Source organism: Hippopotamus amphibius, chromosome 9 (genome assembly GCF_030028045.1).
Source record: "Hippopotamus amphibius kiboko isolate mHipAmp2 chromosome 9, mHipAmp2.hap2, whole genome shotgun sequence".
Lineage (NCBI taxonomy): Eukaryota > Metazoa > Chordata > Mammalia > Artiodactyla > Hippopotamidae > Hippopotamus > Hippopotamus amphibius.
The window spans coordinates 61850157-61863489 of NC_080194.1; the positions used below are offsets into that span (position 1 = coordinate 61850157).

Below are 13333 nucleotides of genomic sequence, written 5' to 3' on the forward strand. Positions count from 1 at the left end.
AGGAGCCATGACGCCGGCGGAGGAGACCTCCAGCCTGGCCCAGCACCAGCTGCCCAGCAGGTGCGACATGCATCTGGGAAGACGTCCAAGGGTTGCTCTGTGGGCCCCTTCTCTGGCTATTAACCTTTAAGAGTGTTACACTTTTAGATAAAAATTTGCAGAACAGAGAATATTATTTCTTTTGTTGGAGGTTCACAGGAACATCGTGACCTGACCGTGACCTGATTGATACGGTCAGCTGCAAGAACAAAGGATCCAATACCAAGAAGTTTGCAACAACTAACAATGCCCCTCCCTCACCTTGCCTTTAAAAGGGTTTTGCTGAAAGCCTTTGGGGAGTTCTGTTTTTTTAAGGCATGAGCCACCCAGCTCCTGTAACAAACCTTTCTCTGCTCCAAACTCTGACTTTTAGGTATTGGTTGGCCTCACTGTGCATCAGGCACATGGACTTTCGATTAGTAACAATTGCTCTTCAAGGATCAAGGTATCCTTATCATATTTCTAAGCATTTCCCAATGAGGTTATGAGCTCAGAAATTAGTATTGACTTTGGATTCCAGCTTTTATGATCTATGTTTGGATTTCAGCTCTTATGATCTATGTTGCTATAAGCTGATGACATTGCCTTTTGACATTTTTTTTCCTATAAAATAGGGATAATAAATACAACTCACCACTTAGGATATGGTTGATACAAGGTAGATAAATTGTATACTGAAATACCTAACATTTAGTAACCTCGCAATAAATGTTACCTATTAGATTTTTTAAGTTTCAATTTTTAAGAGAAAATAGTACAGTAAAAATACACAACCGTAGGAAGTACCATTTACATTATATTCTATGATAATTTCATTCCCTAGAGCAAATACAATAAAATTTGGATGGTGCCTCTAGAGTTGTACAATGCAGTAACTTTAATAAATTTTTTTAACAACTAAATGGCTTTTATCTAGAGGAAAGTGGTATCTCACCGTATACACAAGCTTCTATTTAACATGTATTCTCTTGGGCCCAGCTAAAGCTGTAACAGAAATTTATGCTGAAATTGATACCTAAATAAATAAACAATCACTTTGAGCCTCCTAAATTTAACTGTAAAGAAGGAAAGGATAATTACTCATAGTCTCTGGCATGAAATTGATTGGCTCTAAAATGATGGAGACTAGAGTTAACCCTTGGTATTTGTAGCTGTGATATTTTAATTTAAGACAAGACTTTGAGACTTATAAATTAAAAGTTTTATTTTTTAAAATTAATTGAGGTAACATTGGTTTATAATGTTATATAGATTTCACATGTACAATATTATATTCAACTTCTGTATACACTGTAGCAAAATTTCAGTTCCATCCGTCATCACATGGTTGACCCCAATTACCCATTCTGCCCTCGCTAAACCCCTTCCCCTCTGGTAACCACTACTCTTGTTCTCTGTATCTATCTGTTTTCCTCTGGTTTTGTTTGTTGATTTATTTTGGTTTTTTTGTTTGTTTTCTTTTGTGTTTGTTTGTTTAGTAAAATCATAGGGTATTTGTGTTTCTCTATTTCATTTAGCAGAGTACCCTCAAGGTCCATCCATGTATTTGTAAATGCAAAATTTTAATATTTTTATGGCTGATTAGTATACAATTGTGTGTGTGTGTGTGTGTCTCATCTTTATTCCTCATCCACTGAGGGACACTTAGGTTGTTTGCATACCTTGTAAATAATGCTGCAATGAACATATGAACATAGGGGTGCATATATCTTTTCAAATTAGTGTTTTCATATTCTTCAGATACTCAGAAGTGGAAGACCTGGTTCATATGGTAGTTCTATTTTTAATTTTTAAGGAATCTCCATACTGTTTTCCACAGTGGCTGCACCAATTTACATTCCCACCAGCAGTTGTAGAGGGTTCTCTTTTCTCCCCATCTTCTCCAACACTTTCTATTTCTTGCTTTTTTTGATAAGATCCATTATCACAGGTGTGAGGTGATATCTCACTGTGGTTTTGATTTGTATTTCCCTAATAATTACTGATGTTGAAAATCTTTTCATGTGCCTGTTGATCATCTTTGAAAAAATGTCTGTTCAGCTCCTCTGTCCATTTTTAAGTTAGGTTCTTTGTTGTTTGTTGTTGTTGAGTTGTATGAGTTTTTATATATTTTGGATAGTAACTTCTTATCAGATACATGATTTGCAAATATCTTTTCCCATTCACTAGGTCATCTTTTCATTTTGTTAATTTTTTTTTTTTTTACTGTGCAGAAGCTTTTTAGTTTGAGATAGTCTCATTTTTTATTTTTGCTTTTGCTTCCTTCCACTGAGGAGACGTATCCAGAAAGATATTGGTAAGACTGATGTCAAAAAGCAGAGGGGAATAGGGAAAATATGTATATCTAATATACATATTATACATATAATACTGTATATAATATACAGTGGAAATCTGTGTACTTTTGTGTATTGACTATGATTCTTCTATATTTTTGGCCATCTAAAATGTCCATTGTTTTTACATAGGAATTTCTTCTAAGATTCCCACATAGTGCTAGGCCATATAACAGATGCAGGATTGGAATTATATCAAAGATCTAAGTTCTGCTCTGGCAACCTAGGGAAGCCAGAATGGGACACACATGTGTAATATTTCTGCTGCATTTTGAAGTATGATGGTTACTTAGAGAAAAAGCACTTGTGTTTGTGTTGAGAGCTGAAGTAACCATACTTTTCATGGAATGCCCTTTTTATCTGAATGCACAATTGAGAGGTAAACTATGCTTATTCAGATTTAAGCATTTGGCAGACAATTTCTTGAAAGTAAGTATGTCACTTAGAATAAAAAAAACTGATGATACTTTTTGTCTATAGAAAATTTGAACTTTCAAGCAAAAATTAGAATTCTGGAAAATTTTGTTCCATCACTATAAGTTTGCCAGAGTCTCGGTATTTAAAGACATTTCTGAAGAGATTGTTGGTGATATTAATAAATGTGATTTTAAAATAGTGTATAATGAGATATTTCAACATTTTAAAGATCTGCATATCACAGTGAACCAGTATTTTGCAAATGATCCATGCTTGCTATTACAAACTAATTATAGGAAAAAAATTATTCATAATATAAGATAGATCAATGAATTTTAATATGACAAATACAAGAAGTTTACTGATATGCTTTCATCTTTGACAGTGCAACTAAACATTTAAGAAATTACCACTAGGTAAGTTTTGGTAGAAGAAGAAAAAGAAGATCCAGGATTATTAGAAAATATCTTTAAAATATTGCTCCTATTCCAATTTTATATGTGTGAAGATATATTTTCTTTAAGTTCTTCAACCGAATACCATATGATAGTATACTGAGTATAGAAGTAGACAGATGTCTTTTTTTTTGCAAATATATATATCAGTGCCATGCCATTTACTATTTTTGAAAATATATTGTAATTTTGTTATCTATACTAGCGTGTAATGATTAATGTTTATTATTTTAACAAATCAAAAATGTTTTCAAATCTTCTCAGTTTTAGTTTTAAAAATGGTAGGTAGCTATCAATATAACCCACATTAAAAAAAGCTTTTGGGAGTTCTCCATATATTGTAGGAGTTGTAAATAGACACTGAAACCAAAATATTTTAGACTGATCACTGTAGAAGGTTATAAAGCAGTCCTATATATACATGAGGCATAGCCAATTTGTCTTTGGTTCCTGAAGTCTCTCAATTCATATTTGTTAAGTGAATACATGCATGAAATAGAATTCTGCTTTTTCTTTTCAGGGTTTATTGCTAACGAATGGTGGCATTTTTGCCAAGATTTGTCCCAAAGAAGTGATATCTCCATAGACCAAATGCCTGACTCTATATTTAGAAGAGGTACATTATTAATTTGCTCCTTAAAGACCTTCTAGGACCTTAAGTTGAGTTATTGGAAAATGATATTATCCTTTAGCAAATAGCCATTTTCCACAGCAGTGAATTCAAATGATGAAAAACTAAATGAAAGCTGTCTATTATGAGTAAATACATATCTTGAAGGTGAGTAACCTATGCCAAACTATGAGGGAAGCTGGGATGACTATTGAAGATTGCAGAGAAGACAAGAGTGAGGAAAAAGGGAAACATATCTTGCGTAAATAGTAGGAGCAAGGTACGCGTACATCTTCACAGTAGCCTAAATATGTAATTATTAAATGCATTTTTAAATGAGGGAGAAGATACTTGTAATGTTAGAATTGATGCTCAAATATATTGTTATATGCCTTCAAAATTAGTATTTCAATCCACTTTAATAAGGCCCATTTAAAGGGCCCAATATGGAATGTTTTTCCTCTTTCTCTAGTGTAGCTTTCTGAAATGGTCTTTGCCCGTACATTATACCAGAGCGTTTTAATTCATAGCCCAGATGACATGCATCTAAAATAAATTAATATTCTTTCTCAACATTCACATTTGGCAAGAACAATTTGCATGCCAGTACAACTGGTAGAAGAGGAAAGAATCAGAAGAGTCATTTAAAAATGTATAAATACACGGGGACTGGCTTTTTTTTTTTTTTTTACAGAGACAGCTCGGGTGTATCATTACCACATTTGTTGCTAAAATTTTACTGAGTATCAAGCAATAATATCCCCAAACTTTAAACTACTTGTTCTGTTTTTAAGGCTTTTTTTTCCTGAAAAAAATATAAAACTGTGAGTTTCTACCACCCAGATGTCTGAACAATGTCAATAGGTCTAAAAAAATTGTCTCTGCAAAGATTAAAATGTTCCCTAATGTTCAAATAGTCATAGTTTCTAGCAGGCTCTCACTTCATCCTGACTAGAGAACTTTCAGTGGCCAGATAAAACAATATATTCTAGTCTTGCTACCCTTCATCTCTGGGAAGCAAAACACTGATTAGGAATTTAAAAGGCATGTTTTTATATGGATATTCTGCTTGACTTGTCCTTTGTGAACCTAAATCATAAGTATTAACTCTTCCCTGAGAGCAGTTTCTTCCCTATAAATATTAAAAACATGCTTTCATATCCACAAAGACTTCTGTATTATTTCAAGCTTTTTAAAAAGGTAACATTATCTCCTAATAAAAGAATCTCAATTCAGAGCAAACCCACTTGGAAAATAATATGCAGGAGACTTGTTTGAATTTCTTACATGTAATAGGAAGGGTCCTATTTGCCCTGAGAACTTGGAGTAAAGAGAAAAAAGTTGTTCTGGTCAAATGAGTTGAATCAGTTCATTCAACTAGAAGAAGACAGGTCGTCTCCTAAACTCATTGACATAACCACTGAAAGGTGGTGCTCCAGCTTCATCGTTGAATACGAAATATCGCAGGACTGTTGTGAGGATTGAGTAATCAGGCTCATGGGAAATGAAAAAGTCCTGCCCATAGAGGTTGCTATTGTTATTATTATGATCAGGATCATTGCCTGTTCAGACTATCTACGAGGTTGGCAAGGTGGTAATTCTGCAGAGTTAAGTAATCCAGGCTCAGAAATGTTTTCCTGGTCTAGATGAACTCTTTCTCAAAACCCTCCACCTCATTTTGAGTCAGTGTACACCAATCTATACCAGGCTACTCAGCTTTCTGGTTCTCTCAGAATTGGTAAAGATGTGTAGGGGAGGGGTTGAGCCTTCCCATCACTAGAATGTCTCACCCCACTGAATCTCCTTAGCATTCTGGTTTACACATCCATTCTCAATTTTATTTATTTTTTGACTTTGTGTGACCATTTCTGGATATGCTAAGAAAGTCCATTTCCTAGACTGGGAGACTGCAAACTAGATCATCCTCTGAGACGTCATTGTGACTGGCCACTGGCCTTTCTCTTCAAGTATGCATATTGTTACTTTAAGACTTTATGCAAAATTTCAAAACCCCAATTAACTTTCATGAAAGCCCAGAGCTCATTTACCATTCCCTAGACTGCTCCTCAAGAAATTCTGGCAAATGAAGAGGTAAGATATTTCCCAGGTAGTCACAATAAAATAGAAGGAGTGGCAGGGCTGCATGAAAAAATGTTCTATAGAATCATAATAAAAGGATTTTTTTAGAAGAGCTGCTACATAAAGATAAACTAGATTTTTTAGTAGTGTATAGCTTAAGTGGACAAAACAAGGACCAATTTTTAGAAGTCAGTGGCAGACATTTCATAATCATCCTCAATGCGATGCTTACCTTTCTGCCTCCTGTTTAGTCATCAAGAGGTTCTGATACTCCATATGTTAGAGTCTATAAGAGTTTCTATACTCTAACCAATTCAACTTCAACTCATTCTACCTACCTTCCATAAAGCCCTCAGCATTCATCATCCTCCCACAGCTCATTGCTTAGTTTTTCTGCCTTCTACTATGGGCACTAGCTTCATATTTTTCTGAAAGATAGATAGTATCATATAAATTTCCTGCTTAAAAACCTCTCTTGACTCTCCTTGTCTATAGCGGTGTTTCACACAAGGTATTGAGACATGTTCTTGAAGATATGAACATTATATCATGATTTTTAAACTTTGGGTTTTCAAACATATCTCTTTTACAGGGAAGATATGAATGACATTTACAAAGAATAAACATTATTTTCTTAATTCCCTAGGGATCTGTGGACATATTCTTAGGAGCCTATTTCACCCTCTCTGGAGAAGATTTAGAAACACAGATATTCATGGCATATTTTAAACCTTATACACCACTTTGTTATTTCCCACTACAAACTTAATATTCTAGCCACATACATTTTCTTATTTTGTTGTATCTAATCTTACGCTTTCATACTTCTATTCCACTGCATATGTTGTTTCCACTGCTAGAAATGCCTTTCCTTCCCTGCTCTTCTTGGTGAGAAATTATTGACATTTCAAGATCCAGTTTCACTTTCACCAGCTTGGGAGATATTTCTGGTTTAGTTCTGGGTTCCTATCTCATTTTATATTGAGCATTATCTTATGTTTTCTTTATGGGTTTGTGTGATGTTTTCTCACTAGATGATGAGCTCCTCGAGGTCAGAAACTGTGTAATAGACATCTTTGTACATCTTTGGACTTTCATAATTTCCCAGAGTACCAAGTTCATGGAGGACTCTTTAGGTTGAATGCAATTAGATTTTGTCTTAACCTAAAGAACTTCCTGTTCTCCCTTATGAGGCAGGTTGATCTTTGTCCTTGGAAGACCACATAGAGATACTAGTATAGTGGACATCTCAGCAAAATGCAGGATGTTGAACTCAATGCGCTGAGAAGAGTCTTCCAACTATAAATATGTTCCATGGTTCCAAGTTGCACTGTGCTTGGGGCTGAGAACATAGCATTAAATTAGAGTTGTTCCTTGTTCCTGTACTTTCTTTCATTTTAGGTAACAGGTGCTGCCTTTGTTCTTGTCTCCTTGCTTCTGGGAATTCGCTCTGAAAAGCAATAGCTTTTACCTCCAGAAATGCTCCCTCCCTGGGTCTATCTCAAGAAATTTTCTTTTCTATCCTTCCTCCTCCCTATTTTTTCTCTACACCTAGCACATCATGATCTATTTTCTCATGACGCAGTCTACACTTAGTTTCTAAGCTAATTGTCAGAAAAATTAATGACAGATAACTGAGTTGTCAAAAACTAATTCCAGTTTGACATAATAATAGCTGCCATTTATTGAAGAAATGTTATACATTTCTTACATGTATTATATTATTTAATCCTTACATGAACGCTATTAGTTATTATTCTTATCTATGTTTTCCAGATGATGAAATTAAGGCCCTGAGAAGTTAAACAGCTTACTGAAGGCAACAGATCTAGGAAGTAGCAGAGTTTAAATCAAATCCCAGTCAGTCTGAGTGCCTTTAACCACTTCACTAAACTGTCAGCCCATCCCATTTCCCAATATACACAGCAGTACTGATTTTGTATTATCATTATTATAAAGTATGAAATACAGGATATCATGGGCAGTCAGAGATTTGCACATGAAAAGATTCTTCTTTGAATCGAATAGCCCATACTCCACAGGGACCACCTAATCAGAAGACTACCTTTTATAATGCATACTAATTTTTCTTTGTATTGCATGTCTCTTTTATGCAATTCATAAATTGCACATTTTCAATCTTTACTTCTGCACTTAAATCCAAGAGGAAAGCTGAGGTCACATAAATAACTTCAGTAGACAAAATGCAACAGTTCCTCCATTCCAGGACGGGCTGTGGGAATTTGTTCCATGGGAAGTACATTGCATACCTCACCTCTCACAAGACCAAAAAGAAAAAAGAGCAACAGTAACTGTGAGGTTCAATCAAAACTGACAGTTCAATTCCACCTGCATATTGAGGGAGTGCAGTGCAGTATCTGCCTATGCTCCTGACTCTCCAGTCCTGGTCTCCTGGCAGCTGCGCTCACTTGAGCACTCCTTGTAGACGAAGACATCCCACATCCCCATCTCGCCTCCTTGTTTGGAGATCAAATCTGTCTCTCAAGTGAGCAAAATGTTCTCTCAATCTTTGTCTTTGTCCTTCCCCACTGAAAGGACCAATGTTTCTTGGAGATATGGCTGATTCCAGGCTTTGGGCAGTGTAGGTACAAGATGACTCGAATATTTTGTTGTACCAGAAAAAAAGAAAGAGCTAAAAAAATGATAGGGTCATGAAACAGAGACATAAGAATCAGCTTGAAGTTGTGCCCAATGGTGAAATCTGGGACTATTTTGTACAGTGAGGAATCTGGGCCACACCTAGAGCAGAGGATTAAATTAATATTACCAAAGTAAGACAGATGGTCATCATGTGCATTCAGATGTTATATGCTCTTAGAAAGACATGAAACCACTTCTGTAAAATTCTGGCTAAGATTAAATTACCTGGATCCATTCTATTAAAAATTCTATTGAAAGCAGGAACATTCTGTTAAAAATGGGGGGGACTGTGTTCTCCAAAACTGTGAATCTCGTTAAAAAAAAAAAAAAAGATTGTGGAAATATTTCAGATTAAAAGAAGGCTAAAGAGATGTGACAAGTAAATGCCACTTGACTGGACTCTGTTACAGAGAAGAAAAATACTATAAAGGATATTATTAGTGTATTGAAAAAATTGCAACATAAACAGATTAGATTAAAGCATCACACCTATATAGAAGCTACTGAAGTTGATAACTGTTCTGTGCTCATGTAAGAGAATATTCTCATTCTTAGGAAAAACACACTGAAATATCCAAGCGTAAAAGGTTCTGATCTATGCAATTTATCCTCAGATTGTTCTGAATGAAAGAGAGAGAAAGAAAAAAACAAGATAAAATGTAAACAGTGAGTGAATCTGGATAGAAGGTATTATGTGTGGCATTGTACAGGTTTTTTTTTTTGTACAGTTTTTATTGCTGTAATTTTTATGCAAGCTTAAAATTATTTCTAAAGAAAAGAGTAAATAAATGTGTCCCTGGTCAGGAAAAGCTCTCTTTGGTGGTTCAGATCAATGTTTTCTAACATTTTTCTACCAGTAAATAGGCTTCATACAACAGGTATAGACAAACTAAGTGATGGGTTAGATGCAATTGGAAGAGCCCTAGATATTATTTATGTTTTCATTTATCAAACATATATTGAACACCTATTATGTGCCAGGTAATGTGCTATAATATCTTTTCTCTTCTTCTCAAGAAAACATCCCAGACTATGTCTAAATAAGAATACTTTATTGGAAAAAAAAGAAAATAATTCACAAACATAACTTATTAGTATTAGCAAATTATCTACAATAAACGTGCTGTCCTCTACTGACTCTGCATATTAGAAACTCATTTGAAAGCCACTGGCTGAGTTGACATGGCTCAAGCCAGTTTTCTTTCTTGACTTGACACCCAGAGAAGCGAGACTCCCCTACCTTATTTCCGTGATGAGCCCATGTTCCCTAATAACAAAGTTTATGCTATCTCACTGTTAGAAAATCTGCCTGAATAACCTATAATGTACTATAATTTCCTTAAGGATGGATTCCCACTTTATAATATACTCAGGTCAGCATCTGGAATGCTGCTAGCAACCCCTGCACAGTCGAATAGGATACCCAATCCTCCCACGCAGTGACTGCCAACTTGTCTGTATGCGTTTGTCTGTGTCTGTAGGCTCAGAGACTCCTGGGCAGCATGCATTGCCTTCTCGTGTTATATTATTGAAGGACCAGCTTGATATTTTCAACCTTCAAGAAACACTCAACCCACTCAGGGTCATTAGAGTACAATGGAAAGGACTCTTGGATTTTGGCACTTAGCAAATCTAGGAACAGATTTAGCTCTGCCACTTACCAAATGGGTGGTAGCCAAATTACTTAATGTCTCTGATCCTGTTTCCTCTCTTTAAATTGGGAATAAAGATGCTGTCTTCCTCAGAGGATGGTTGTAAGTGTTAAGTGAGACGGTGCTCTACAAAATCTTTGGCACAGTGCCTTGCACATAGTGATGACTTGGAAAAGGTTAAGTACTAATAATATTTAAGGAAAATAAACATCATTTTTATTTTAGTAGCTGCGCCAAGTTTCCTCTTTAGGGTGATACTCTCCTTGTTTAAATTGCTTCTGGGTTAGAGCAAGGCCCTAAGACCTCCTGGATTGGAAAAATACAGGGAAATGAAAGAGACAGTGAAACTATTCTGCACAGCCGAGCAACAGAAGTTAGAGGACAAAGCAACAATCACAATGAAAAGAAACAACAAAAAAAGTTAAGGAAGAAGAAATAGGAAAAGACAAAGTTTTGTCTCCATGGGATGGTGCCAAAGAGTTTTCAGGAGGTGGAATGTCTATTATTAAATTTTGCCGTTAACTGCCTTACCAGGAATTGGCCCCCTATGTCTTCCCAGAACTCAGATTAAATCTGTAACCTGAGTGGATGTTCTTGTTTTTTGTTTTTAGGTTTGTTTCCATAATGAAAATTCAGGTGGAGGAGATGAGTTTCATGACTGAGACACCACTGAGCAGAGAAGAATGAACAGGTGCTAAAGTGAAGATGCAAGCAAGGTTGAGAGCTTTGCAGGAGAAGTGAATAGGCCTCAGAGAGACTATGAGAAGGAATCTCTAACAAAGTACAGAAATCTTGAGGGATAATGGGATGGGGCCTTAACCTGACATGGGGATTTTACCCTTAATATAGTTAAAAGAATGGACATGTCTCAAAGAGGCTAGTTTTCAGAATATTTTAAACTAGATAAAAATACTAAAAGTTAGAAAAATATGATAGGTCCACAGTCTTATATCTATAATTCCAAAATACACAAAGGTCTAAAAATGTATTATTTTGCTTGGCACCAATATTTTCTTAGCGGAAAAACCCTGACTTTATTCTCCATTAGGCTGCTTATTGTCTCTATTTATTGCAAAGGTGCTCGCATCCATACATGGTGCTGAAGAGTCATTCATGTTTCAGATTACGTGTGCCATCCACACGCTGCTAGAGTTGCTGGCCATATGTGTTTACATACCACATGCGCTTCCTCAACTCAGAAAATTCTGAATTCTCAGACCCTTCTGGTCCCAGAGTTTTGGATAAAGGACTGTAAACATGCACTCAGAAAAAAAGAAAATTTAAATGAGTGGAAAAAAGGGATTACCTTCCAGTGTGTTTCTAAAGCTGAAGTTGGCAGCTTTATCCATGGAACCTGATTCATACTGTGTCAAACTCAGGCAAAATTCCACATCAGCTGAGGAGGGGAGCCGTGGGGTCCTGGCTTTGTCATGGTTTCCAGGATTGCGCAGTAATGGTCCCTCGGATGTCCCATTGCATAAAGCCTGGCGGCTATTGTACTCCTCCAATTGGCTGCAAACGATCTGCACAAAACACCTTTATGTTAAAGGAGGGTGACTCCACTCCTAAGTCAAAGGGAGAAGATAGGGAGGTTGGGATTCCTAATTACCATACTTGGATTTCTAATCATTGGGCGATTCATGTTCTGAAGAAAATTGTTGAAGGAAGCAGCTTTCAGAGGGTTGCAGAATAACCCATAAAAGTTAAAATTCAGAACAGAGTTCTAGTTTTGCTTCTACCACTTAAGAAGATAAATTCCATAGGTCTCATCTAGCAAATGGGGATAATAATAACTACTTCATATAATTGTTGTCAGATATTTATTTTGTGGGAAAATTAATTTGACAAACATCTGTTAAACATCCATTGTGTGACTTCACTGGTTGTATGCCCCTGAAGCTAGCCATGGCCCAGAGTTTAGGTCTGTACTGTCTTCTTTTATATTTTCTTCTCTATATCTTCTTCTGTGGCTGTAACAACCAATTTCATGGCTTACATGCCACTGTATGATAAGAACTTTCTAATTCCTATCCCAAGTTCAAAAGAACTCCTTTGTACTCTAACCCTGTATATCCACCTCCAACTTCATATTTCAACATTATCTCACAGGCATCTCAAATGGAACACTTAAAAATAAAAAATGTGTTCCTTTGTAATAGCCTATAAGGGAAAAGAATCTGAAAAAAAAAAAAGGTATGTATAACTGAATCACTTTGTTGCACATTTGAAACTAATACAACATTGTAAATCAACTATAATTTAAAAAATTAAATTAAAAAAATTTAAAAAATAAAAAAAACTTAAAAAGATTAAGAATATCTGTTCCTCTCCCTCTATTTCTTATCACATCAACTATCCTGTAGCTTAAACCAGAAGCCCAGGAATCTTCTTTTATGCTAAGACTGTTATCATTTGTATTTTGCTCCTCTTTATCTTTCACAGTGAAACCATCAGACAATCCTTTCAATTCTACCTCTAGAAAATATCTTAAATCTTTATTTGTTTACAAATTCTGTAATCCAACTGTTGAAGTCTGACTGGCTACTTTTCTCTGGGCATCACCTGTGCTTCTCCATCCCATGCCTTTGTTCCTGCCTAAGCATGTCCACTCCTTGTCATTTATCTGATATTCTACCTAGTCTTCAAGACCAAACCAGTATTTTGAAAAAACAGACATTGTCAACTCTGACTTAAAAAGTAAATCAGGGACTTCCTAGGTGGTGCAGTTGTTAAGAATCCACCTGCCAACGCAGGGTACATGGGTTCAATCCCTGCTCCAGGTAGATCCCACATGTCGTGCAGCAACTAAGCCCGTGAGCCACAACTATTGAGCCTGTGCTCTAGAGCCTATGAGCCACAACTACTGAGCCCATGTGCCGCAACTACTGAAGGCTGCACACCTAGAGCCCGTGCTCCACAACAAGAGAAGCCACTGCAATGAGGAGCCTGCGCACCACAATGAAGAGTAGCCCCCATTCTCCACAACTAGAGAAAGCCCGTGTGCAGTAACGAAGGCCCAATGCAGCCAATAAATTAATTAATTAATTAAAAAATACAACATTGTCACAGTTCTAGGAAAGAAAG

At 36.1% G+C, this 13333-nt stretch overlaps 1 protein-coding gene across 1 annotated transcript in view; it reads right to left on the bottom strand.

Moving 5' to 3' along the window:
* Window positions 1–13333, bottom strand: part of TYR (tyrosinase) — an 80220-nt gene that overhangs the window by 58954 nt on the left and 7933 nt on the right. The window contains exon 2 of the mRNA XM_057695297.1: window positions 11556–11772. Within this exon, the coding sequence (XP_057551280.1) occupies window positions 11556–11772 (217 nt within the window). The remainder of the gene's footprint in view (window positions 1–11555; window positions 11773–13333) is intronic.